This window comes from Idiotropiscis lumnitzeri, chromosome 1 (assembly GCF_059441095.1).
Source record: "Idiotropiscis lumnitzeri isolate Australia: NSW breed Sydney's pygmy pipehorse chromosome 1, RoL_Ilum_1.0, whole genome shotgun sequence".
Classification (NCBI taxonomy): Eukaryota; Metazoa; Chordata; class Actinopteri; order Syngnathiformes; family Syngnathidae; genus Idiotropiscis; species Idiotropiscis lumnitzeri.
The window spans coordinates 23,880,975-23,904,514 of NC_142391.1; the positions used below are offsets into that span (position 1 = coordinate 23,880,975).

Genomic DNA, 23,540 nt, shown 5'->3' on the forward strand with positions numbered 1-23,540 from the left:
GATTCATGGCATTGCCATTCATTTCAGTGATATATGATTTGCGATGTTTTCTGGGTCACATGAGCTCACAAAACTAATCCAACTTGTAAGTCAAGACACAACTGTAATTATCGACCATTGTGATATTTTGACCAAAGCTGGTAATAAAATTGAAAAGCATAATACTCAGTGTCCTTTAAGTAAATGGACGCCTCACTGTAAGAGAGTTGAGATACGTGTGGTGAAAGGTATCGGTAAATCATGTGATATTTATAAATATAGACCAAGGTAAGATGCACTTTTTTATTGTTTCGTGACAGAACTTCTAGTGTACACATAAAGTCTTTAGAATAATAAATTATCAACATTCTTTCTGACTAAACACAAAGTGATTTTCCGGGGTTAGAAAATGCAGAAAGGTACAAATAAATACAAGCTACACCATGCCAAAAGCTAAAGTGCAAGATTTAAATTAAAAACGTAGAAATTAAAAAAAAAAAAAAGTATTTATATAAAAGGGTTCATGTAGTCATTTCCAACGTGGACACGCTAGATTGTCTGCACTCCTTTGTAGCCTTGTCGCTTCTTTTGGGGATTACAATTATTCTTCTTATACCTGCAACACAAACACACACCAATTATTGAGAGTACCGTAACACGTTTTGCTCAGGAACCTTTACAAAAAAAAAGTCATCTGACAATGAGAATATGATCAGACTTGAACCTTTTTTAGCAAGAAGATTTGAAAAGTAATTCCAAAAAGTCCTTATTGTATTGAGCAGGACGGTAGACGACAGGCACAGCGTGGCCTACTTCAAAGAAAGTAGTTTCAAAGGTCGTGATTGATGTGGTGAGCATAGACTGCTCACGTTTCATATTGTTTTAAAAAATACTCACCATTAAACCACCACATCCTCAATCCCCCCCACAAAAATGACAACTTGTATAAGAAAAGAATAGCGGTATATAAATAAATTGTACTACCCCCATGAAGATTCTAATTTTGTAAATAAAGAGAGAGCCTCTTGCAAGCTTAATAGCATAAGTGCCCAAGTCATTTTGAACTTGCTGTTACCAAATCAACAAGCTGTTGCGAAATGCGCTATATAAATAAAGTTGTATTGTTGTATTGTATTATGTTACGTATAGTATAATATGGAATAAATAATATTCTACTTATAATAAGACTGTACATGGAAAAACAATGCCAATTTCAAAACGCATAACAAGAGACCATTTGAACAAAGAAGGACTGATTATTCTTATTGAAAAGGATCATTATGAGGACACAGAGCGCGCTAACAAGATTGCATGATGATCCTTCTGAGGACACTACCCACTTGCAGCAGCAGTAGAGCGCTCCAGCCAGGCCCAAAGTTAGCAGAGTCACACAGAAGATGATAAAGATGATCTGCTCCTCTCCTACTGGCTTGAACACCAACTCAAAGTTGCTACAGCGGGGGCCGTAGAAACCACTGTGACACCTGCCGAGTGCATTCAGAACAAAAATTATTTATTAATAAATAAATAAATTAATTAATTAAAAAATTATATTATACCCTAATCATCCCCTAATCATCCCCCCCATACACACACCAGTTGTTTACACTTACTTGCAGTGGTGCTCGTTGACATCCACCAGCAGCATGCACTGACCTCCGTTCATGCAGTAGTCGGCAAAAGAGGAGTCACAATTCTGGGTGGAGCGCTTCGCCACATGGGAGCGCTCCTCTCCATGGCCTGAGGTGAAAGCAGCAACATACAGAATGCTTAATACTTCAAATATCTCTCTCGGAAAAGCCTACAAGAACAGCTGAACTTTATTTGGGGTTAATCACTGGCACTTAAATGCATTTTTTCTAAAAGCTTTATGTTTGTGAGGGAGGTGGCGTTCTTAGGGTTATAGGTCACATTAACAGTAGCCAAGATTTGGATTTTTTACATTTTTCAAATCACAAAAACCTGCCGTTTAAACAGTGGTGTATCGCCTTTTTTTTTTTTTTAAATAATTAGCCAATGTACCTGCAGACATGGAGGAGTCAGCGTGCGTAGTGTGAAGTATGGATGAGATGCTCTTTGTCAGGACAAAAGGCCACAACAGCATGACACCTGTTGAACACAAAATATGGATAGAATTTTATAAGCATGTGCATCTTCTGTAATACTGTAGAGCAGTTTTTCTCAACCAGTTTTCTGTGGCACATTATTGTGCCATAAGAGATCATCAGCCAGTCAACTATTTTGGCAAAAAAAAAAAAAAAATTATATATTGTTTTTTCTAATAAAAAACTGTTTTTGGTCATAAACTACGATAAACACATCTAGTAACAGGCAAAACCATGAAGTGCTCTTCCACTAGATGACAGAAGACACATAATTAACCTTATACTTTTTGTGCATTGTCTTGCTAAGTGGTGTACCATGAAATGTTTTTTTCTATGCGAAATATGTGACTTGACTCAATAAAGGTTGGTAAACACTGCTGTAAAAGATATATAAAGAACAGATTTGCACATTCATTCTGTCACATGATGGGAACGGAACGAATTCTGCCTTTACCAAAGTAAATGCACCGAGACACCATCAGTGGCTAATATTACCACGGACATGTATACTACAGTTATCAGCTTCCACGATACTATTACCATTGTCTCTGTTCTAGCTCACTCTTTTACCACTCGAGATCTTTATTTCAACAAGAACAGTACCAGAAACAGTAACAATGCATGTGTGGTGGCGCCTCTTAGGGACCAAGTGGGTGAACTACACCCAAATTCAAGTATGCAGGTAAAAACAGTAACTACTAGTATAAAAAAAATAAATTAAAAAAAAAATTTAAAAAAAAACAGACAACTATGAAAAAAGAAAAAAATACTGCATCAAATGATTGCCACTGAGTAGTCCTTTCTTTTTTTTTTTCTTGCTCCACATATTCCGTTTCCACCTCTTCATGTTTTTACATGTTTGATGACAATGCAGGAGACTCATTTGTGCAAGCAGAACATATTAGCCAACGCCAGAAAAGCCAGATCATTCTTGTTTGACTTTAGAACCTTTTGAGAAAGAACCTCGCCGGGGGGTCACACAATTAATCAGAATCTATTGCATGCACCTGGGTTCTGCTCTCACACCTGGCGACAATCAGACTAACTGAAGGTGTTTCTGTCTTCTCAGTTGGGTGATTTGTCTTCAGGGAGTCAACACTGCCAGTTGGCTCGCTGAAGTTAGTTTTTGTGAGGGAGGTTGAATTTTCTTTTCACATAACTTCAGAGTTCCACGATTGTCTCATACTCTTAGTTATGCTTTCGGAGTTTAGTTCTTATTTGTTTTCAGGTGCACCTCTTTTGTTCAGCTGTCCGGTTGGGGTAGCCGCACAACTTCCTTAAAGTCCTCAAAAAAAAGTGACAAATAAATAAATGACGTAACAAAAATGATAACAAACCCTTGGAATTTATAAGAATAAAACAGAATAGAAAATTAAGACTCAAAATCGCGACAATTGAAATAAAATGTCTGCTCTCAAATGGGAGCTTTTGTGAAATGTGTGACACGACACACGTCTGAAAAATCTGAATGAATGCTACTTTGTCTTGAGCAGATTTCTTATGCTACATTTTTGAAAAGCAAAGAAATATCTTCCAGTGGCTGGAATATACAGCGGAGTCATTGTGGGGAGTTCTACATTGCAATTAGCAACTAGCCACTAGCTAGCTTGCAAGCTAACAGGTCTGGGCCTATCGTAATAAGAAAGAAGTAGCATACAATTGTTAAATCACCACAGATGCCAACAAAGGCATTCAAGTTCTAACAAAGCGGGTGAGGGGGCGACTCATACCAGACGCCCTAGTCTGTCACCGGGGGCCGTTTTAGCCACACCTCCCAAAAAATCTGGAAAACTGAAAGGTGAAAAAATGTTTAAACCTGTATCTTCACAATATGGTACTACCTCATTATGTCTTTCCAATTTTCAATAATTCTCTTCAAACATGTATAATGTATTTAGAAACAAATCTCTGAATTCACGTTACAGGGTTTTTAAAGATTCGGACCCCCACATGTTCAGAGATTAGGCGCTTTTTGTTTTTTTGGGAGGTTTTTCAACCAGCGAATAAAATGTGGGCTCCTCCGAAAAAAACTAACAAAAAAAATGTTATAGAGAAGGAATAATGGTTTGATATTTATATTAAGTTTTCCCAACTGCTTAAACAAAGGAGTATATGTGGCTTCATTTGTTAAGAATATCGATTGGGAGGGTTGTCAAGGCGTGTAAAAAGACAGATTGCTCACATCATCCGGAAGCAGAAGATAAGTGATCAAACAAGTTGTGGTTACCAGTTTGTTGGAGGAACTGATTTTTTTTCAAAGGATTGCGAAGGTAAAGTGAAACGTGAGATTGAAACAAAAGTGACATTGTGGCGTGCCAGTGAGGGTGAAGCAACTGTTTCTAAAGATCAAGACAAAGCAAATAAGAGTAAGCCACAGGAGTGAAAAGGAGATCATTCGTTTGAGCGACACACATGTTCCATGGCAGCCCTTTAACTGCGTCGTTACCCCACATGATTACTTATTGACCCTTTACTGCATCAGCACAATACTGATGCAACTGCTAAACAGTCAAATATATTTAAGACATTTGATGTTTTTATGTGCTGTAACAATAACAATAAACACAAATTAAGGAGTATGAACTTGAAAGTGTAATTGGACAGAGTTGACATTGTATTATCCCCATTTTCCCACTTTTCTATCAAATGAGTGCAAAATAAATCATGAGAAACATTTTGAAGGACCACGTGTTGCCACGTTTTCTAAATTCTGCTGCGATGTGATGCTTAGTTAACGTTCATAACATATTTGAATTGCTCCTTTTGAGCCGACACACAGCGAAGTCTCAATTATTTAGAATGTGATGCAACTTTCTGTGGCAGTTCAATTGAAAAAAAGTGGAACATTCATTACACATGGTGAAATATTTCCACTTTATCTATTATTTTTATCTTTTTTACAACTAGCATATACTCAAATTCTGAATATTACATAACTTCTTATATAAATCAAATATTTCGTATAGAAAATAGAAAGGATTTAATTGGCTAAATAATAATAATTAATCTGTTAATGGTTTTACATTTGCCACTGGACCGTAATAAATGCTTACGATCGATTTGTGATTAGTTTTGGTATACTCTAAGGCATAGAAACAACACAAATGTGAGTGTAAACTCATGTCGAAGAAAATAAATGCAAAACTACCTCACATTTAAGATCTGTTAAATAATTTAAGACCTGGATCACTTCTGAGCATCCAAATTTCTATTATTAGTTAAAAACGTAATATTCTCAGTCACATTAATTTTAAACATTATGTGTAGATTTGGATTTTAGCTGCTGAAATCCATCATTATGTGCTTAGGTGAGGAATCACTGTGAAGAAACGCCAAATTAAAATTTGATTGAGAAATTTCACTTCTACCACTTCACTAACAATACATTAAAACAATAAATTGCTTGTATGCAATCAAAATAATCGAAGGGCTTATACGGTTTGTTCTGATGATGTGCACGATTTAACATCACATTTAAAGCCGTCAAGTTGAGCAAAACGTATCTCAAAAGCAGCAAAAAACTTCAGACTTACCGAAAATTGAGAGAAGAGGAGACACCTTTGCCATTTGGAACGATGACGTGCGGGGGTTCAGCTCTGCTAAAATGTGAAAAATGCCGTGGACGTGTTTTTAGTGTTGTGTTGTGGTGGAGTGGGTGTCGCTAACCAACTAACTTAACGGTAATATGAGGTGAGCTCATGTGGCGGAGTGGGTGCGGTCGAGGCAGGCTGTCATTCACTTGGAGACAAGAAACAAAAAGATCCCACAGTTAGAGACGGGCCCTGAAGGCATCATCGTCATCATCATCATCATCACCATCATAATCACCATTACTTTTTTTGCGATGTAGTAACGTAATTAGCTTTTTAAACAAGTCCGCCCACCTGCCACACACCCCACAGGTACTCGTCACGCTATATTCTAACTGTTATGTTACAAAGGTAAAAATGAACACCTTTGACTGTCATTGTCAGCGAGCTAATGATAACCTTGGAGTGTTCAATGCACACGTCATATGTTCAGTGCCAGTTTTGACCCGAGTCAGAGTATCCGTTGACAAATTAGGAAGTACAGATCTTCTTTAAATTTAACAATGGCAAATGAGAAGTGTATATTTGTAACATTCAATACAATGGAAAACATTTATTTCAGCGGTTCAATTAAAAAAAACTCACCTCTCAGTGAAGGTGGGAAGAGGAGGAGACAAGAAGAAAATTAACAGTTTTCATCATTTTTTTTGCCAGTAGCACTGCTGTCAGTGTCTGCCAAGGAGAATGTAGTACAACAAATGGACAATGACGCAAAGAATTCAAGCGGTCGAAATGCGTTTTATTCGTAAGAAAATAACCTTCAAGAATGATTTGTTGGACTTTACCTTTCTCACGATATCAAATTTTCTCAAATTTACATTTGTTGGTTGTTGATGAATATTATGACTGGATTTGTCTTGGGCTCCAAAATGACGACGGCCGTTTGACGATGACTGCACACAAAAACCCAAATTTTGACCATCGCAAGAAATGTGATTATAACATGAGAAAAAAAATCATTTCTTATGTGAGAATAAGTCTTTGGAATTTTTTTTTCTGTTGAAGGGGTCTGTATGAATTTCACATTTATAATCTGATTATAGAAATAAATGTTCCTAAGAAATTAAAATTTATTGAGATGCACCTGTTTAATACAGATGAAATCCATTCAAGAGGTTCTTGGGTTATCAAATTCTGCCATTTTTCATTTTAAAAAGAATAAAATAATACAAAAATACATTTTATTTGAAGGAAGATGAGACCGTTTTCCATGTGTCCATCATTTAGTAACTGTGCATGTTGCTGAATGTCTGTCGGTACCTAACAAAATGGATTTAGAGCTTTAGTTGCTGGGGAACTTCAGGGTCTTCGTCACAATGCATCAAACGTGTTCCCCTTTTGTGCACTTATACTCATCATAAATAAGCACACCCCAACACATTTGTTGGAAAACCCAATTTGCAATCAGTATTTTCTGTGACATACAGGCGGTAACTGCTACAAATGGGGCCCATTAATCAGGAGTATATTACAAAACTTCATTTTCACTGAAAAATTTGAAAGAAAAAAAGTCACAACACAGGTGGTCAACCCATTTATATTTCACAATGCCATGGGTAGTTATTGGTAAAAAGAAGACACACAAGTGAAATGTCATTAATTTATTAGAAAAAATTAAATAAATTGAACATAAAATAAGTTATAGCAATAAATACTCACATTTTTCATGTACTTTAAAGGACAATTGCACATTGTGTTTTGTTACTTTTGGCTGTTTTGGGATAGGTACAACATTACAAGTTGTCGCTTTGTGCAAATGAAAATAAATTGTTTCTATGACTGTTGTGTATGCTTAAATACGGCGGAGACGGTTGAAGAACGTGTCGGGAGGACGTCACGCTGTCACCTCAAGTGGTGCAGATTCCATTTGTTTTTCTGATTTTATACACCTGAAAATAAACAAGTATTATGTGTCAAAAATAAATAGTGAACAAACAACATCACAAAACCACAGAGGAACAGGCCCAACAATTGCTCATACAAAAGAATAATAAACATTTGTTCGAGGCAACACGTCTATCTGTGTCACTTGAAAACTCCAAATTGTCCTTAGGTGTGAATATGAATGCTTGGAGGAGTTTTAACCGCCAATCTCATACTCAGTGAGGCCGATGTGCAAACCCCCTCTCCATGTATCAATCATAGAATCATGAAGGTGACAAATGATTGAATCAATGCATGATTCACACATATCACAAAGCCAGTCACTCACCTCCTGCGGACGACGCAGTAAGTGATGAATGCCAAAATGAAGACGAGGATGGCCGCCCCACAGCTTAGTGAGATGAGATGCTCCGCAGTGATGTGACTTTGAGAGAACATGGTGTCCACCTCGCGGTCATAGTGGCAGCGATTCCCGCTGAAGCCAGATGTGCAGCTATACACAGAGAAGAGGTAAGCGCAGTCCAAGGAGAGAAAGGGTGAGAGAGACAGTGAGAGAGAGAACAAGAGAGAGAGAGAGAGAGAGAGAGAGAGAGCGAGAGAGAGCAAGAGAGAGAGAACACGACCCGACACGAAGGCGAGTCGGACATGTTCCTTCAAGTGCGTGTTTGAATGCTCACATGCAAAAGGGTTTGCTGGTATCTTGGGGGTAGACGCAAGTGCCGCCGTTTAGACAGAAGTGCTGGTCTTGGCTTCCACACGGTCTGTGGGAACTCAAAAGTAGCGGATCCTCCATGCTGCCTGCACAGAGCAAATGTCGTTAGCCACCATACATGTACGTTAAACCATGTTGCAGAATTGGGCTGAGAGGTTCTACAATTAGATAACGTTAGAATTTAGGTCAACTGGTACTGCTATTGGAACTGATCATTTGTTCATTTGTAGTTCAAATTTTCAGATTGTAAGATGACTGGACACAAGGGCTGAACGATTTTAGGAAAAAAAAATATTGCGATTTTTCTAACAGATATTGCGAGTTCAAGTTAATATGCGATTTTCTTCACAACGTACAGTGACATTTACAAACATGACATTACTGTTATGTGGGCACCAAAGAGGTGGTCTGAGGGGGGGCAGTTCTTTCTCAAGTTTTTAAGAGCTACTTTTTGTCAAGTATAATTTTGTATTTGTGTAATTGTGCATATATTTTTAAATATTTTACATTTTGTACTATTGTACATTTTCTTTGTACATAAATGTCAGATTATATGTGAATTTATCCCTTAGCAAAACTAAATTGATTAAAATCTATCATTTTGAGTCCTATTATTGTGTGGAGCTCAAAACTCAGTAATAGTGCAAATATTTTCAATGAGATTATAAATATTTAATATACGTTTGATATTGAACCTCTTTGTCATGATGACATCAGCCGTTTCCGTGTTCCGGTCTGAGAACGTCTGCTAAATTGCCAATGTAGCCGTCATCTTATTTTAAGTCGAGATACGTATTGAGTGAAATACAACCTTTCTGTTCACAGTACACTTAAGCACTTCTTTTGGGTCCTCCTCGACTCTGTATTTCATTTTAGCGATTAAAACAGTACTTGTTAGTGGGGTCGTGTATTTGTCATCACGCACCTCGTTGCTGCTGCTGTGCACGGACTTGCATATAGTACAAATAAAGTCATAAACTGCAGCTTTGACGATCTCAAAATCGCGTTGGCTGAGAATGCGATTTCGGTCCCAAAACGATAAATCTTTCAGCCCTACTGGACACAGTGCGATTGTGGTATGAAGTCAACATTTGGTCGCAAGTACATTATGATAATGTAGTTTACAGTGGCATAGAATTGCACTGTATCATTGTGAGAGCTGTTAATAATGTTGTGACTCTCGCTCAATCAAAAGGCAAATCAAGGCCACTTGATAAAGCTAATTTTAAATGCAAGGCAACTCAATGTGCTTCACACAAAGTGAGCATTGATAAAGTTATCGTTTTGGATCGCATTAGAACAGTCTATGTATGACAGTAAATGGTCATGGATAAACATGAGAGAATAAACTTTTTTTTTTAAAAATATTACTGCTTTGTCAAACGATTTTTGTGATTTTTTTTTATTTCTAAAATGTTCAATAACATTCTTCCCAAGTTTTTATTTGGTGCGTATACTATTTTGGTTTTGATAAAATAATGTAATCAGAAAAATATACGTCACCAAATGGACGATCATCATCATAAAATGATATTAAAAATAAATCAGTAACTACTGGGGAAGCACCTTTTCTGTCAGTTCACTAGTATAAAATATAAATAAATATATTATTAAATATTTACTGGCATTGAAAGAAAGAGAACATTAGGTACAGATTGATTAATGAGAAACAAAAACTTGATCTGTTTTGACTGTCAGAGGAAATATTAATTTAACATGGTATATTAATGTTATCTAATTTAGCTTCATGAGTCACATTAGAACCACAGTGCGATGCAGATTAATGTAGCTGTCCAACAAATGAAATGGGATATAGAGGAATAGATCAGTTACTGTTTTGAAGCCGTGTGGGATTTTTTGTGGTTTGTGCCGACTGTCCCGACGCTGCCAGGAGAAGAAGAATGGCTGAGAGGATGCCTGAGGAAAAAACCCCAAAAAACAATAAGACAGGATTCCATCTTTAAACCATCACAATAAAGCTGCAGTATTTTAGCTATCATATCTATAAATTGAAAAAGGATAAACTCACCCACTTTGAGTCTCTGCATTAACATTTTGTCTCTCTTAAAACCGTTGCTTCGATGCCGTGCTACTGAACAACCTCTGAACTTTATATATAGTGCACTAACAACCGCAGGGAATTTTTTTTTTATCACAGCCGATTGATGAAAAAAAAAAAAAAGAAGCTTCCACTTCCACAGAAAAAAAAATGACATCAAACTTCTTTTATTCCCACATACTTTGCATGCACAGACAGGTCCTTCTGAGCGGATGAGAGTGACGAGTTATAGAGGGGGCGTAATAACCCGGAGGCTTGTTTCAACGCGGCGTACGCTTTATGACCACTCTTGGCACTTGAAAACATAACACTCCTTTTTCAGAGCATCTGAAGAACGCTTTATTTCATTTTCACTTTCCCGTGAAACCTGCTTGGTCCACAAGGAATCCAAATGCCCACGGTAGAAAAAATATCAACTCTTATTTAAGAAATAAATAAGTAAATATAAATAAAGGAACTAAAACAAACATGGTAGAAATGTCTCAAGTAAGCAGGTATGGAGCCTCGATGCTTGTATAACTTTTCAGAACATTTGTAAACAATAGGCACCAGAGTACTTCCGGGTGGCATAACGTGATTGACTACTACTGAATTGAACTGAAAACACGGAAAAATAAATTGATATACGAATCGGTTTCAAAATGAGTATATCAAAAAGAATCTAGGGGGTGGCGAGGATAAATCAAGCAGATGTCGGAACCCGCTGTAAAGCGATTGCGCGAGTGCTGAGAGGTGAATTACGGCCACCTTTAAAAGTGGTTGTGCAAGTCATTTTCACGCAGTTATGTATAGAACGTCTGGCTGTGTTGAGTAACTTAGCAAAAATTTAAGGGCTAGCCTGCTCGCTAACATGAGCGCTACAACACGCTATCCATTTCACCGTCAAAAGACCACATCTGTGCCATTACAAAATGTTTATGTGTGTCTAAACAATACATATTGCGGATGTGGAATATGAATTAATCAGCAAAATCCAACCTGTATCTAGCCATCTCAGGGGCGGCCATTTTGCGCCCAGGTTTGGTCAATTGACTTTTGAGATCTGAAATCCCTTGAGCGTTTGCCACCCGGAAGTATGCGTGACGTCATGGTGAAAAGCTCTCTAGAAAAGTGTGTGCGTCACGGTGTGTGTCATGCTAATGCATCAGTGCGTTTCTTGCAGCGGTCACAGTGTTCTTCATCAACATGGCCACCGTCATAGGACCAACGCCTCCAGGAACGGGAGTGATGAAGCTGGCCTTCTCCCTCACACCTGCAACACATGTGACAAACACGGATTCACTTTTTGAGTACTCACCTATACCAAGTACAGATACCTCCAGGAGTATGATATATACAATTTAATTCAACAAAATGGCAAAAGATTGTGAACAAAATCCTTTTCAGACACGGACGATAATGTAAATGTGGCAAATCATTGCAGTATAGCGCCAACTACTGCATTTTGTTTGCCTTTGGTATTAGCGGCTAGTATCGGTAGCTAATTTCTTCTAAACAGGAGCCACATTTTGTCCTTTTGATGAAAAATCTTTTTACAAATATAACTTTTCATTTTCATTCATTGATTACATTCATTTAGCATTCGCAAAATAGCCCATTTTCAGATTTATTCATTTATTTATTTTTAAATCAATATGTGTGTACCAGGTTTTGGGTGAATCGATCGACGCGATACAATCTCGACAGGGACCGTGTGTGTTTGTAACTGTTGATTAAGTGTACACTACCCATTGAACTCTTTTAGAAGTCACTGCAAAACCGAATCGACTTGAAATTAACTTTGTGAAGGAACATTTGCATAATTGCTCCCCGGAGTAATCTGATAACACTTTAATTCTCATTTCCGAATCATGGTCTGCTCTTTATCACATTAACAAGTACATGAAGCTGTAAAAACTCAAACCAAGTAATTACCCTCAAAGTCCACATCACCGATGAGCCTCAGTTTCCCCGTTTTGGGATCCACAATGCGGTTGATGCCCACGTCAATGACTGCGGCACTTTCTTTCACCATGTCTGCTGTGATTAGACCGGGAACGCCTACACACACACACACACGCAAACACCCCCACACACACACAAAACGATAGAAAAGCATGAAGTGATAAAAGATCAGATTGTTTTCCTTTCTTTCATCATCGCTATTATCTCCAATCACTCAAAGCACTGAGATGAAAATGTAAAGTATATCAACTGACATACCTGATATGTATGTATTTAGTTCAAGTCTTTCGATTCACTGAGCAACAAGCTTAACTTTCTAGATTAACGGCGAGCTTCAAGTGGATTTATTTCAACACGGGACACTAAGCACCGCCACCATTTTTCCAAATGAACTAACGAAATGGCCATCGAGGTTAATTACCAGCAGCGGTAACAATGATGTCTGCCAGGCTGGTTAGCTCCTTCAGCCGCTCCCTCGGGGTACATCTGTGAGCGATGGTCACTGTGGCATCACCTGAAAGGAAAATCAATAATGAGAAATAAAATAAAATACATGCTGCCTTACTAAGAGTCACTTATTACAGCAGTCTAGGTATAGACTCTTTACTCTTTACTTTATTAACCCTGTGAGGCCGAATTGAGGATTTAATGAGATCAAGTAGCACCTCAGAATTAATTTGATGATATGCAGTTTATTATTGTGGTTGCTTTGCTGTCCGACAGCTTCAAATATGTTGCGACTTTCATGCATCATGGATGTCTTATATAAACGAATAAAGGAACCACTGATAGAGTGAAGATACAGTGAAACCCCGCTACTTCGCGGTTGACCTTTCGCGGGTTCAGTGCTTCGCGGGTCTAAAATATATTCAAAAATTAAAAACTTTTTTGCCCGGGCACGATCGGGGCTCTCCATTCGCTCCGCTCCGCGGGGGCATTGTAGTTTCGCCGAGCGGCACGACGGGGCGCTGGAGCGGTTAGACGGCCGGCGTGCGCCGAAGAAGAGCGTGGGCGAAGAGGAGAGTGGACGAAGAGGAGCGCCTTCCGCCCGGGCACGAGCGGGGCGAAATGAAACCGAGTTCAACCGAACGGAGACACGCTTCGGGGAAGCAGGTCCGGCGTGAATGCGTGACCGAGCACGAGCGGAGCGCGAGGCTGTCAGTTATGAATGAATAAATGAATAAATATATAAATGAAGAATGCACCCTTTCATTTCACAGGGCACACCGGACGGCGTACCAGCAGGTAAAAGTCGAAGTAATTAAATAAATACAAAAAGAAGTAATTGAATAAATACAAAAATAATGGCTGGGGAATAAAAAAATAATAAGTTTTAATAATAATTTGTTTATTTTTTGTTATAACATGAATTTCACTCTCTCTCTCTCTCTCCACCCGTATTCTATATGGTGTACTGTATACAGGGGGGTATACTGTATACCTGTATCGGTTTTTTTAAGCATTTTTGAAGGGGCGCCGCTACTTTGCGGATTTTCAGTTTTCGCGGGTGGTCTCGGTCCCCATTAACCGCGATAACCGGGATTTCACTGTATTTCAAAATGACAACGAAAACCTGAAAGAGTACAAACTTTGTTACAGTATTAAAGTAAAATTTTTAACTATTTGTACATAGAAGATGACATTTTAAGGAGGCCCAGAATAAAAAAAAAAACCTCACTTTAAAAGTCCTCAAAAACATTCACACCCACAAAGCTCACACATTTTGTGTTTGTTTGTTTTTTAAATCATATTTTTGCAATAATTCAATCTGGTACTTATAATAAAATGACACATTCTCAATTAATTTGAACTAGTGCCGTGCATATTCCTAAGGGGTGCTACTGAGTCACAGCACAAGGCATATAACCATAACTGTTTGAGTCAAAAGCAGCAGCAGGGAAAGTGAGGGAAAACTCTTATCTGCAAATAGACACACAAATTCTTGTCAGTCACTGTTTTCTTTATTCTCAAAGCACTGATCCATCCTTAAGTACACGCGGCTCAAAAAAAACGTTTACACGATTGCACAATGGTTGCGATGAAAGTGACGTGATGTTTTTTTTTTCTCCCAACTCAATGGTATGCATGTCCTTGAGTCATAGCTGAACAGTGACCGGGAGTTTAGGCCTGCAGCCATGGATTGAAAGACGATCACACAAGGAGAGTTTCAAGATGGATAAGAATGTGGCAGAAGGAAATAAAAGCATGTCAGAGCACATCCCCACCAGCACATTACATACCTGTGCGTCCGTGTGTGAGTGAATGAGGGTGGACGAATGCAAACAAAGAACGATTGCATATCATCAATTTTTTTTGTGTGTGGGTGTGCCTTTTACATAGTATTCGTTTGTCATTTAAACCAATAAGTGACATGTATATTTTGCAAAAACAAACAACTTCCACAAATCTTTGTGGAGGGTTGGTGCATGAGGCAAGGAAGAAAATGTGAAACAGGAATAAAGGTATGGATACAGGAATATAGAATTGAACATTTAGAAACCATCCACAATGCAGAGAAACAATAGCCTCCTTCCCGTCAGGTCATAATCCTCATTAAACCAGGAAGTGGCCTATAAATTTATATTTCAGTACAGTGACAAAACTAATAATAATAATAATTGCTTTCATTGATTCATCACTATTGGAAAATAATGGAAATATGCTGTTCCAAGTGTCAAGCTGGAGCAAACAAAAGCTTTAGCAACTGTACAAGTACAGGAGTTGAACTATTTAAGATTACTTGTTGTGGACTATAATTTACGGTGGCCCTGAAGTGCCAAAACACGAAAACACATTTTTAAACAAAAACCTGAACAAAAAAAAGTTAACAAAAACACAACAGCACCTGGAGAAAAAAAAACAAGTAGCTAAACATTAACAACAAAAACTAAACACAATAACAAAAAAAAAAAAGCTAATAACACAAAACAAAAAATAAATGAATAGCTACACAAAAACAAACAAAAAAATAAACACAACAGCAAATGAAAACACAATCAAATAATTTAATAATAATTTACTCAACACACACATATTGGGTTTTAAATAACGTTGTATTGTGTGGGCTCCCTGTAAGGGGTAATGTGCTCCTGTTTTCAGACTTTCACAGTTTTATCTGTTATCGGATAGTAGTAACAGTCCAATACCTTGAAATCACATCTTGTTGCACCATCATCAAAAGCTAATTCCTGTAAATGCCACTCCAAATCACCTCTCAACTTCCTGCAACCTTATAAGGTCGCCTGATCCGTTTGAGTCCCCCCTCACACACAAACACTCCCTGGTGTTCCTTTCCGGTAAACATCTGGCAGCTCAAGTAGAAGCGTACAATTATGAAATATGACCAATGTTGAAATATTAAACTTAACACGCATGATTAATTGTGGTGAATTACACAAGTGTTTAAAGCTCTTATTGACTATAAAGTTGGGCTGGCACAATCGATTATTTTGGTTGTCGACTAATCACCAATAGTTGTCACGATTAGGCGACTAATCGGCCCGTACGGAAATTATGGCGTGTCGCACTAGCAAGCAGCTGCTCTTAAAATTCTTTAAATTCAACTCTGCTTCAACTTTATAGCTTGTACCAGAATCTCTGAGATGTTTAGAAAAGATGGTGCAGTTTAAATTCAAGGCAACATTGTGGTCTTTTTTTTTAGTAATTGTAATTGGTTTTGTGCATTATAAAATGGAACCAAAACTTTACATGATGCACTTATACTACAAAACTATCTATGAATACAAAAACGAAATACTTGAAAAAGAATTTCACTCTTCTTAGGCACTAAGCCTTTTTTCAAATGCAAGTAGTCATGAAATCAGAGTACAGTGGTAAATTAGGAACATGCACTGTGCAAAGGAAAACTAAAATGAACACTTGCATTTGTTAATTTTGTTTTTATTCAACCTTTATCTCAAATGTTTTGCTTTTCTTCACTAGTATGCATAATGTAATAGTATTAAGGTGATTTACACAATTAATGAACAAGGTACAAAGGAAAAAAATCCCTATGTGAATAATATTAGGAGGAAGATACATTGTTGCAGCATAATGTAGTATATTGCATCAAACTTAATTATGATTTTATTTTGATGAGATGCCAATGCGGGCTTGTGGCAAATACTGCATGTTTTGTTACTTAGAGTACTGGTATGTCCCAGTTCCTGAATGCATCACTCTGTTTGTGAGAGAGAGCATCTCACACACATGCTCATGAATTGGATTATTTTAAAGCAACTCGAGCCGTTACAAAGTGGAATACGTTCAGCAATTCATATTTGAGGCACTCAACCGTCATTGTCTGGAATCTGTCTAGAAAGTTTACCTCACTTTGCGCGAAATCATTTTTCAGCCTGCTGAAATTCTCAGGTATTTTGTCATAAAACATTTTGCAACTAGTACAGCCAATCTATCATTTTAATTAGTTTCTCAATCATAAATGTAAAAAGATGTTAACCACTGTAATATTAAATCTCTGCCCATCTTTTCCTCTCTCAGCCGCGCACTGCTGTGCTGAATGTGCATCATTTTCGGGAATTTTCGGTCTCACGGGGTCTATCTATACTCACCGAGTCACGAATCAAAACATATCTGCTAAAATGATTTGAAAATATTAGGCCCCTTGCAAAGTTGTCAGGGATGACATTTATGACGATAAATTTGTCTGCAAGTAGCCAGATGTTTCATTGTCCGATTTCAAGAATGAAAGATTTCTAAATCATGTTGACAAAACATGAACATCACACACACACGATCACGCGCACTCACCGCCAGGGCGCTCATGGTTACGATCGGTATGCAGCAACATGGCGATGGGCATCCCAACATTTTTGGAGCGTCCAGCCACCAGCACATTCTTCCCCACCGTCTCAATACCTGCCCGGTACAATTTCAAGGGGAAATAGTTGACAACCAGTTATGCTTGGCAGCTCAGGGAGAAAATAACTCTGAACTTGTATGAGGATGAAATAATACATTTCTCTCTCTATATATTTTTTTACTGCATTTGTCCTAGTCCTTCCACTCAAGGATGGACTAGGAGGGGTATGATAAGCATCCAACCAATGCAGCAAAAATCAAATGCCGAATAATATTCCATATTTAACATACAGACAAATACAAAAGTTGCTAGAAAAAGGCGGTGTGTACCATTATTACTAGTCATTCATTGATTTTCTATTGTTAATCCTGTTCAGGGTCACGAGAGAGCTGGAATCTATCCCTTCTGATTTGGGTCAAGAGGCGTGGTACACCTGCCTGGACTATTCGCCAATCATTTGTAGTGCAAATATTATGAAAGACCGACCATTATTATTATAGATGCTCTTGGAATCACTGTGTTTCTTCTTCTTCTTCTTCTTCTTCCTCTGATGAACTAATCATTTTGCCGTTTCAGCTTGCTTGAAAACTCCAAAACATGCAATCCCAGGGCTCGTTCTTACAAAATTCATTACAGAAAGATGTACTGTTTATAGAAAAGTTTGATGACTATAAAAAAAGAAAGTGGGGTTGCTAGGGCCAACGCTTAACTGCTCTCAGCTTTCATTCTGATGATGTACTTCGGCAACTAAATCACCTTTTCGGGTGCTTTGATGCCTAAAAAAAAACAAAACAAAAAAACACCAAATCTTGCAAACGTGCATTTTGGGGAAAATGTTTGTATTTTAGCAATCCTGGGCACTCCAAAACACATTTGGACGATTTCAAGTTGCTAACGTGGCCAGAGGCGCATATACTATAACGAGTTGTTATGACAATCCATTCGTCAAAAAACGTCTTTCAAAACACTCAACTCCACATTATAAGAAAGATTTTGAAAAATTAGATAACAATGTGCTGAAAAAGACCTTAGGATGTAGTACAATTATTCCGCAAATACAAAAAATAGAAAGAGAATCAAATGTATGATTTAATGTCCATTGCAGGGTGAACAATTATAATTAGGCGCCATCTAGTGGACATCCTGTAGTAAGATAGCAGAAGCATATGCGTGTCTGGAGACAAGAAGGAATATTCCACTCTACTATAATCGGCCATTTATCTTTTATATCAATTGTCCTTACAAGGGCCTGAGTGAAGGACTTTGGGCAAGAGACGGGGGGTACACCCTGGAGTGGTCGCCAGTCAATTACTGTAGGTGGGACTATTAGATAATATTTAATCAGCCAGCACCTTGTGCAATTATGAGATTAGGTTATAAATGAATCGAAAACAAGCGTTTAAGTGTGTTTACCGGATCTTTTGATGATCTCCCAGACTGCTGCAGGTGTGGCAGGCACCATGGATCGCTGGTCAAGACACAGCTTGCCGATATTCACGATATGGAAGCCGTCCACGTCTTTCTCTGGAGCAATGGCGTTACACACTGCTCTTTCATTGATGTGCTCTAAGAAAAGACAGGCAGGTTAGAATTATTTGTCTCATGTTGATGTTTTACTTAAACCCATGACAAGCATTGTCTTTGATTCTATAAAAGCAGTGTTTCACAAGCCTTATTACAATACAATACAATACAACTTGAGCTTCCATCCATCCATTATCTGTTCCACTTTGCCTAACAAAGTTTGCGGGGTGGTGGAGCCTATCCCAGCTGTCTTCGGGCAGGAGGCGGGGTACACCCTGAACTGGTTTAGGATTAGTTTAGATAATTTTACATAAGATTTATACTTATTATTTACAAAATTCCCCATCTTAACTTTCCATAGGAATTTATGTCATTTTATCTCAATTTTTATATAAAAAATGTTCTAACTCTTGGCAACCCCAGTTGGGAATCACAGCTATATCGGAAGTACACTATAAAAAAATATATAATAATGTAACAGTATGAGAGAGAGAGAGAGAGAGAGAGAGATTATTATTCTTATTATTAATTCAAAGAATGTTTGGGGGTTGACGTCCCGTTTGGGTAGCAGAGTAAGTATCTAAACTGGTGTGCACTGTAAAAATACCATAACACAGATATCATACTGTCATGTAGTGCCTGTAATCCAAAATACAGTATTACCATATACTGTTAAATCACAGAAGGTTGTAAAATAACATTAAATTACTGGCATCGCTGCTCCCAATAATTGATAGTTATTTAACAGTAAAACTGAACTCGGAGTGTGCACACAATTGCATCCATGTTTACCAGGAAGTGGCAGCTGCACCAACAGTCCGCTGACCCGCCAGTCTCGGTTCATCTTGTCAATTAGATCCAGCAACTCCTCCTGAGAGACTGAGCTGGGCCGCATCACCGTGTCACTGGAAATACCTGGATCGCAAAAATCAGGTTAACTTTTTTTGCCTGGATTAGTTTAAAGCTAAAAGCCATGCTTATCTATGAGTAGCCGTCGTGTCCAAGCATGCCAACAGCTGTGTTACTTTGTATCTCAGTGTTGTACGTTAGTCATGCAGTGTTTAGAAAGGTGTGACATCTGACCCAAAGTGCTGGCAGCGCGTGTTTTGTTCTTAACGTAAGTCCTGCTGGCAGGGTCATCCCCCACGAAGACCACTCCTAGATGAGGTCTAATGTTGCCCTGAGCGACGAGCTCTTCCACGTCACGTTGGATCTCTCTGTGGAGCTGACGAGCCAATGCCGCGCCCGAAATCACCACGGCAGCATGCCTGGACATAAATTAAATGCGTTTTTTTTGCACTATTATGAATGTAGTTAGTTGTACCTTGATTTGTTGAACACAACTAACAGTACCTGTACTTCGACTGCGCCATCTAGTGGCTGAGTGCCTTCAGCTACTAGCATATCAAATTTTGGCTTGTAAAAAACACAGAAATTGAAGCACTTTCTAAGATGTATGACAAAAATGCCATTTTAAATTTGAACATGTGAATATGTAAAAATTACATACTCTAAATGCAGTTCATATTCCACAATAAATTTCTCAATGCATGTATAAATGTATATTCTAACCCGACAACAAAGTATCTGAAGCAGACTAAAAAATAACCACATACTGTGATTTTTTTTCCAGTGCAAATGGCTCTCATGCATATAAAAATAACTATCAATGACGGCACAAAACTGCTGTACAGAAAACCAACTCAATTTGTGCATTAAAAAAAAAAGCCAACTCACTCCAAATTTTAATATCATGGATGTACTGTTTGCCCTGCATATCATTCCAAATCCTCAAAAAAATATTCGGTTTACTCACATTGTAGTATAGGGTGTTTTTTGGCCATGCTTTGTTTGCTGCCCTCCGACATTTGTGATTTACTCACAAGGAGAACAATTGATTGCATTCGAATGATCAACTGTTGTTTTGTGTTCCACATGTCTGCACAGAACTGGGAAAAAGATCTTTCTCTCATGCTGCTCCCATCACATGGAACACACTGCAGAAATCCTGGAAGCTACCTGAACTTATTTCTTCAAATGATTTTAAAACTAAACTGAAAGCACTTGAGGTCAACTCTTTTCATTGTAACAGTTTTGTTTATAATTGTATGTTATCTTCCTTGATGTCTATGTCTGTAACTTATTGCTGCCTGGCCAGGAATCCCTTGAAAAAGAGCCTTTTAATCTCAATGGGACTTTCCTGGTTAAATATATATATATATATATATAGCATATATATATATATATATATATATATATATATATATATATATAGTTGCAACTAAGCCATATGTCATCTAGTGGTGAATGGTGATATTACAATTTGAAAACAGTCTACCCTGCATCCTTGCGATTTGCATATTTTTATTTTTATTTTCAGTTTAACCTCCCCTCAACCGAACATTGTGAATGTTTAGCTGTTTTAAGGATTTGTGGGGGGCAGTTGTAGGTTAAAACATCAATTATTAGTATTTTTAATGAATCAAGGGGCCTCTCAGAGTGTAGTCGGGGGCCGCCAGTTGCTAATCTCTGGCATATGCAATGACACCAAGACGACCTGCTTACTTGAATGATTTATAGTGCTAAAATCTTTCATCATTGTCATAATCACAGCAGTTTTTTTGTGCATGTATCTTTTTATGCTTGACAAGGTTAAATTGGGTGAATAAATGTTTATAATGAGGGGAAAAAACAATGGTATAACGTTCAGCAATATCGCGAAGACTTGAGGTTAGCCAGCAGTGGTTCATGGTTTCTTCCTTGATCCAAACCCCCGCAGTAATCATTCATGTCTGACAGTCGTTGCATCCACGCAGCTTAGTGAATGCGGTCAGTGTGTCCTCTCACGCGTCAAGCGGTCACACTTACTGCTCTTATGTAATGTTTTGTTGGCAAACGTCATTCTATTCTATCATGATTCGCCAGCTAACACAGCATCTGCAGTATCCGCATGTCATTTGCAGGTCCATCCCCCCAGCCCCACTCCTATGATTACAACCTCCGCTTCAAAGTAACGCCCGCATGCTACTCCCCCCCAAAAAAAGGCTTGGCCACGGCTGCCACTTTGAGTCGTTTTACCTTGTCACGGACTGGTGCAGGTGTCTCCGCTGACTCTCCCATTTTCTCTGTATCCTTAGCTTGGCCCGACAGGAGCGGCGGGGGTCTGCCAACCTACTACAGAGTGCCCAGTAGGAGCGTAGCGGTGATACAGTGGCGGCCATGTTAGCGCGCGCGAGTGCGCGCGTGAGCGTTGTCATAGTGACATACTAGCGGGAAGCTAATACATGCTAGGTACCGCGCTAGCTGGCATAAAAAGCTGGCGTTCATGCGCAACCGTGGCACACCGTCGTCTCATTTAGCTACGATTAAATATAATTACAGATACTATAATTATTATACGGCTGTGAATAAAAATTAAATGGTCACATTAAAATACTACCATAAATTAAGCGCACGTTATTGATTTATAACGAGTGGTGATTGCATTTGGCTATGTTGAGAGATGCATTTTATTAATTTGCTATCTTTTCGTTTGCTTAAGAAACCATTATAATATTACCCCAATTCACATATTGGTATTCAGTGCATTGGTTCAAATTTTATTTTTGACCATATGCCATCGACATACAGTGGGTAGATAGCCAGAATAATTCAATGCTTTTCCACAAAATTGAATAAGGTGCCTTAAATACATAAATCTATGTACATTATCCCCAACAGATATTTTTGTGTCATTTTTGTTGGGAGGTGTGCCAAGACATTTTTCGCCATTGTAAAATACCGTTTGTGCCATGGCTCCACAACGGTTTGTAAAATGATTTAGGCACAATAGTGACTCATTCCATTTTGTATTAGTGTCACATTAACACGACTTGTCATACTGCTAGTTCACATTTTAGACCAGGGGTCTTCAACCCTGTTTCTCGAGGAACTGTGTCTTGCCTGTTTTCCAACTCTCCGAGCAGCAACACACCTGTTCCAAATAATCAGGATTGTTATCTAGCTTCCGCAGACATTGCTGATAGTCTGATCGTTGGAATCAGGTGTGTGGCATCAAGGAGCGACACTGGCCCTCGAGGAACAGGATTGAAGAGCCCTGTTTTAAACAATCTCGAATAGTTACCAACCTTTTGTGACTTACTGATGTAGTTTTTAATCATTTATTTTTAAACTTTATAGAGCAATCGCATCTCTATGGAACGTCAGCTAAAGTTGAGGCTATGGAATGAAATTTTTTTAGTTTTTAGTGTACTTTTCACATCTTATTGTCTCCAATTATTCATAGTCTTGCTTTTTTATTACTTAGAAATATGTTTATTGTGATCCAAACATACGGGACAAGTCATATTCCCCCCACTAGATGGCAACAAATATGTTGCCTTCAAGGAATGCTATCCAAGTCATCCTCCCTGGAGCATCAAGTTTCCCCTCTGAACACAATTTTGCCAACATGATCAGTTCAAATGGCCCAGAGGACATTTTTATGTTGTCGTTCATTGCCCATGAGAAAAACAAAATGGCAATTCAATTATCTGGGTGGAACAATCCAGACTTTGATTATAGCCCACTGCCCCACCTCCCCCCCCAAAAAACAACCTTTTCAGCATGCACTATGTCAAATGGCACAAAGGTACCAGTCTGTTTTCATGTTAAAACAAACCTTATATTTTCTTATATTCCGATTCCCCCGCAACCCTCGTGAAGAGAAGCGGCTCAGATAATGGTGGATGCTTATTCTGATTCCAGCAGGTGAGCTGGACCACAACAACCATTTGCAGTCACATTCACAATGGCCCAAAAAATGAGTCATGAATAAACCTAACGTTCAAGTTTTGGGAATCTGGGAGGAAGTGGGATTTCCTGGAGAAAACTCACGCAAGTACAGGGCGAACATGCTAACCCCGCACATGTTCTCTCCCAG

The 23,540-nt window shown here is 38.4% G+C and overlaps 3 protein-coding genes across 4 annotated transcripts; all 3 read right to left on the bottom strand.

Moving 5' to 3' along the window:
• Positions 1–268: 268 nt before the first annotated feature.
• Positions 269–5,774, bottom strand: LOC148343865 (proepiregulin-like). Its single transcript, XM_088306830.1, has 5 exons — positions 5,618–5,774; positions 2,002–2,088; positions 1,593–1,719; positions 1,320–1,463; positions 269–595 (listed from the first exon to the last, which is right to left on the bottom strand). Exons 1-5 carry the CDS (start codon positions 5,649–5,651, stop codon positions 529–531), a joined length of 459 nt encoding a protein of 152 aa, XP_088162956.1. The 5' UTR covers positions 5,652–5,774; the 3' UTR covers positions 269–528.
• A 1,486-nt stretch (positions 5,775–7,260) lies between these two features.
• Positions 7,261–11,415, bottom strand: LOC148343866 (epigen-like). 2 transcript variants are annotated; one of them, XM_088290753.1, is made up of 5 exons: positions 10,300–11,415; positions 10,104–10,187; positions 8,236–8,356; positions 7,887–8,051; positions 7,261–7,563 (listed from the first exon to the last, which is right to left on the bottom strand). In XM_088290753.1, exons 1-5 carry the CDS (start codon positions 10,484–10,486, stop codon positions 7,509–7,511), a joined length of 612 nt encoding a protein of 203 aa, XP_088146879.1. In that variant the 5' UTR covers positions 10,487–11,415; the 3' UTR covers positions 7,261–7,508. The 2 variants fall into 2 exon arrangements, with proteins under 2 accessions (XP_088146879.1, XP_088146887.1); XM_088290761.1 differs by having other exon boundaries at positions 10,304–11,414.
• LOC148343867 (bifunctional methylenetetrahydrofolate dehydrogenase/cyclohydrolase 2, mitochondrial-like) lies at positions 10,481–21,862 on the bottom strand. The gene is made up of 8 exons (XM_088290739.1): positions 21,698–21,862; positions 19,703–19,887; positions 19,412–19,534; positions 18,509–18,661; positions 17,044–17,151; positions 12,695–12,787; positions 12,244–12,369; positions 10,481–11,581 (listed from the first exon to the last, which is right to left on the bottom strand). Exons 1-8 carry the CDS (start codon positions 21,838–21,840, stop codon positions 11,466–11,468), a joined length of 1,047 nt encoding a protein of 348 aa, XP_088146865.1. The 5' UTR covers positions 21,841–21,862; the 3' UTR covers positions 10,481–11,465.
• Positions 21,863–23,540: the final 1,678 nt, after the last annotated feature.

Bases quoted from the DNA above. Each gene is read 5' to 3' on its own strand.
- LOC148343865 (XM_088306830.1), bottom strand. From the start codon at position 5,651: ATGGCAAAGGTGTCTCCTCTTCTCTCAATTTTCG. The intron at 1,720-2,001 runs GTACATTGGCTA...CTTTCACCTCAG, and splicing joins TGACTCCTCCATGTCTGCAG to GCCATGGAGAGGAGCGCTCC. The intron at 1,464-1,592 runs GTAAGTGTAAAC...TGCACTCGGCAG, and splicing joins GTCAACGAGCACCACTGCAA to GTGTCACAGTGGTTTCTACG.
- LOC148343866 (XM_088290753.1), bottom strand. From the start codon at position 10,486: ATGTCATTTTTTTTTCTGTGGAAGTGGAAGCTTCTTTTTTTTTTTTTT. The intron at 10,188-10,299 runs GTGAGTTTATCC...TTTTTTCCTCAG, and splicing joins AATGCAGAGACTCAAAGTGG to GCATCCTCTCAGCCATTCTT. The intron at 7,564-7,886 runs GTGAGTGACTGG...GTTTATTTTCAG, and splicing joins TACTGCGTCGTCCGCAGGAG to GTGTATAAAATCAGAAAAAC.
- LOC148343867 (XM_088290739.1), bottom strand. From the start codon at position 21,840: ATGGCCGCCACTGTATCACCGCTACGCTCCTACTGGGCACTCTGTAGT. The intron at 19,535-19,702 runs GTCAGATGTCAC...TTTGCGATCCAG, and splicing joins ACGCGCTGCCAGCACTTTGG to GTATTTCCAGTGACACGGTG. The intron at 17,152-18,508 runs GTAAACACACTT...TGTACCGGGCAG, and splicing joins GGAGATCATCAAAAGATCCG to GTATTGAGACGGTGGGGAAG.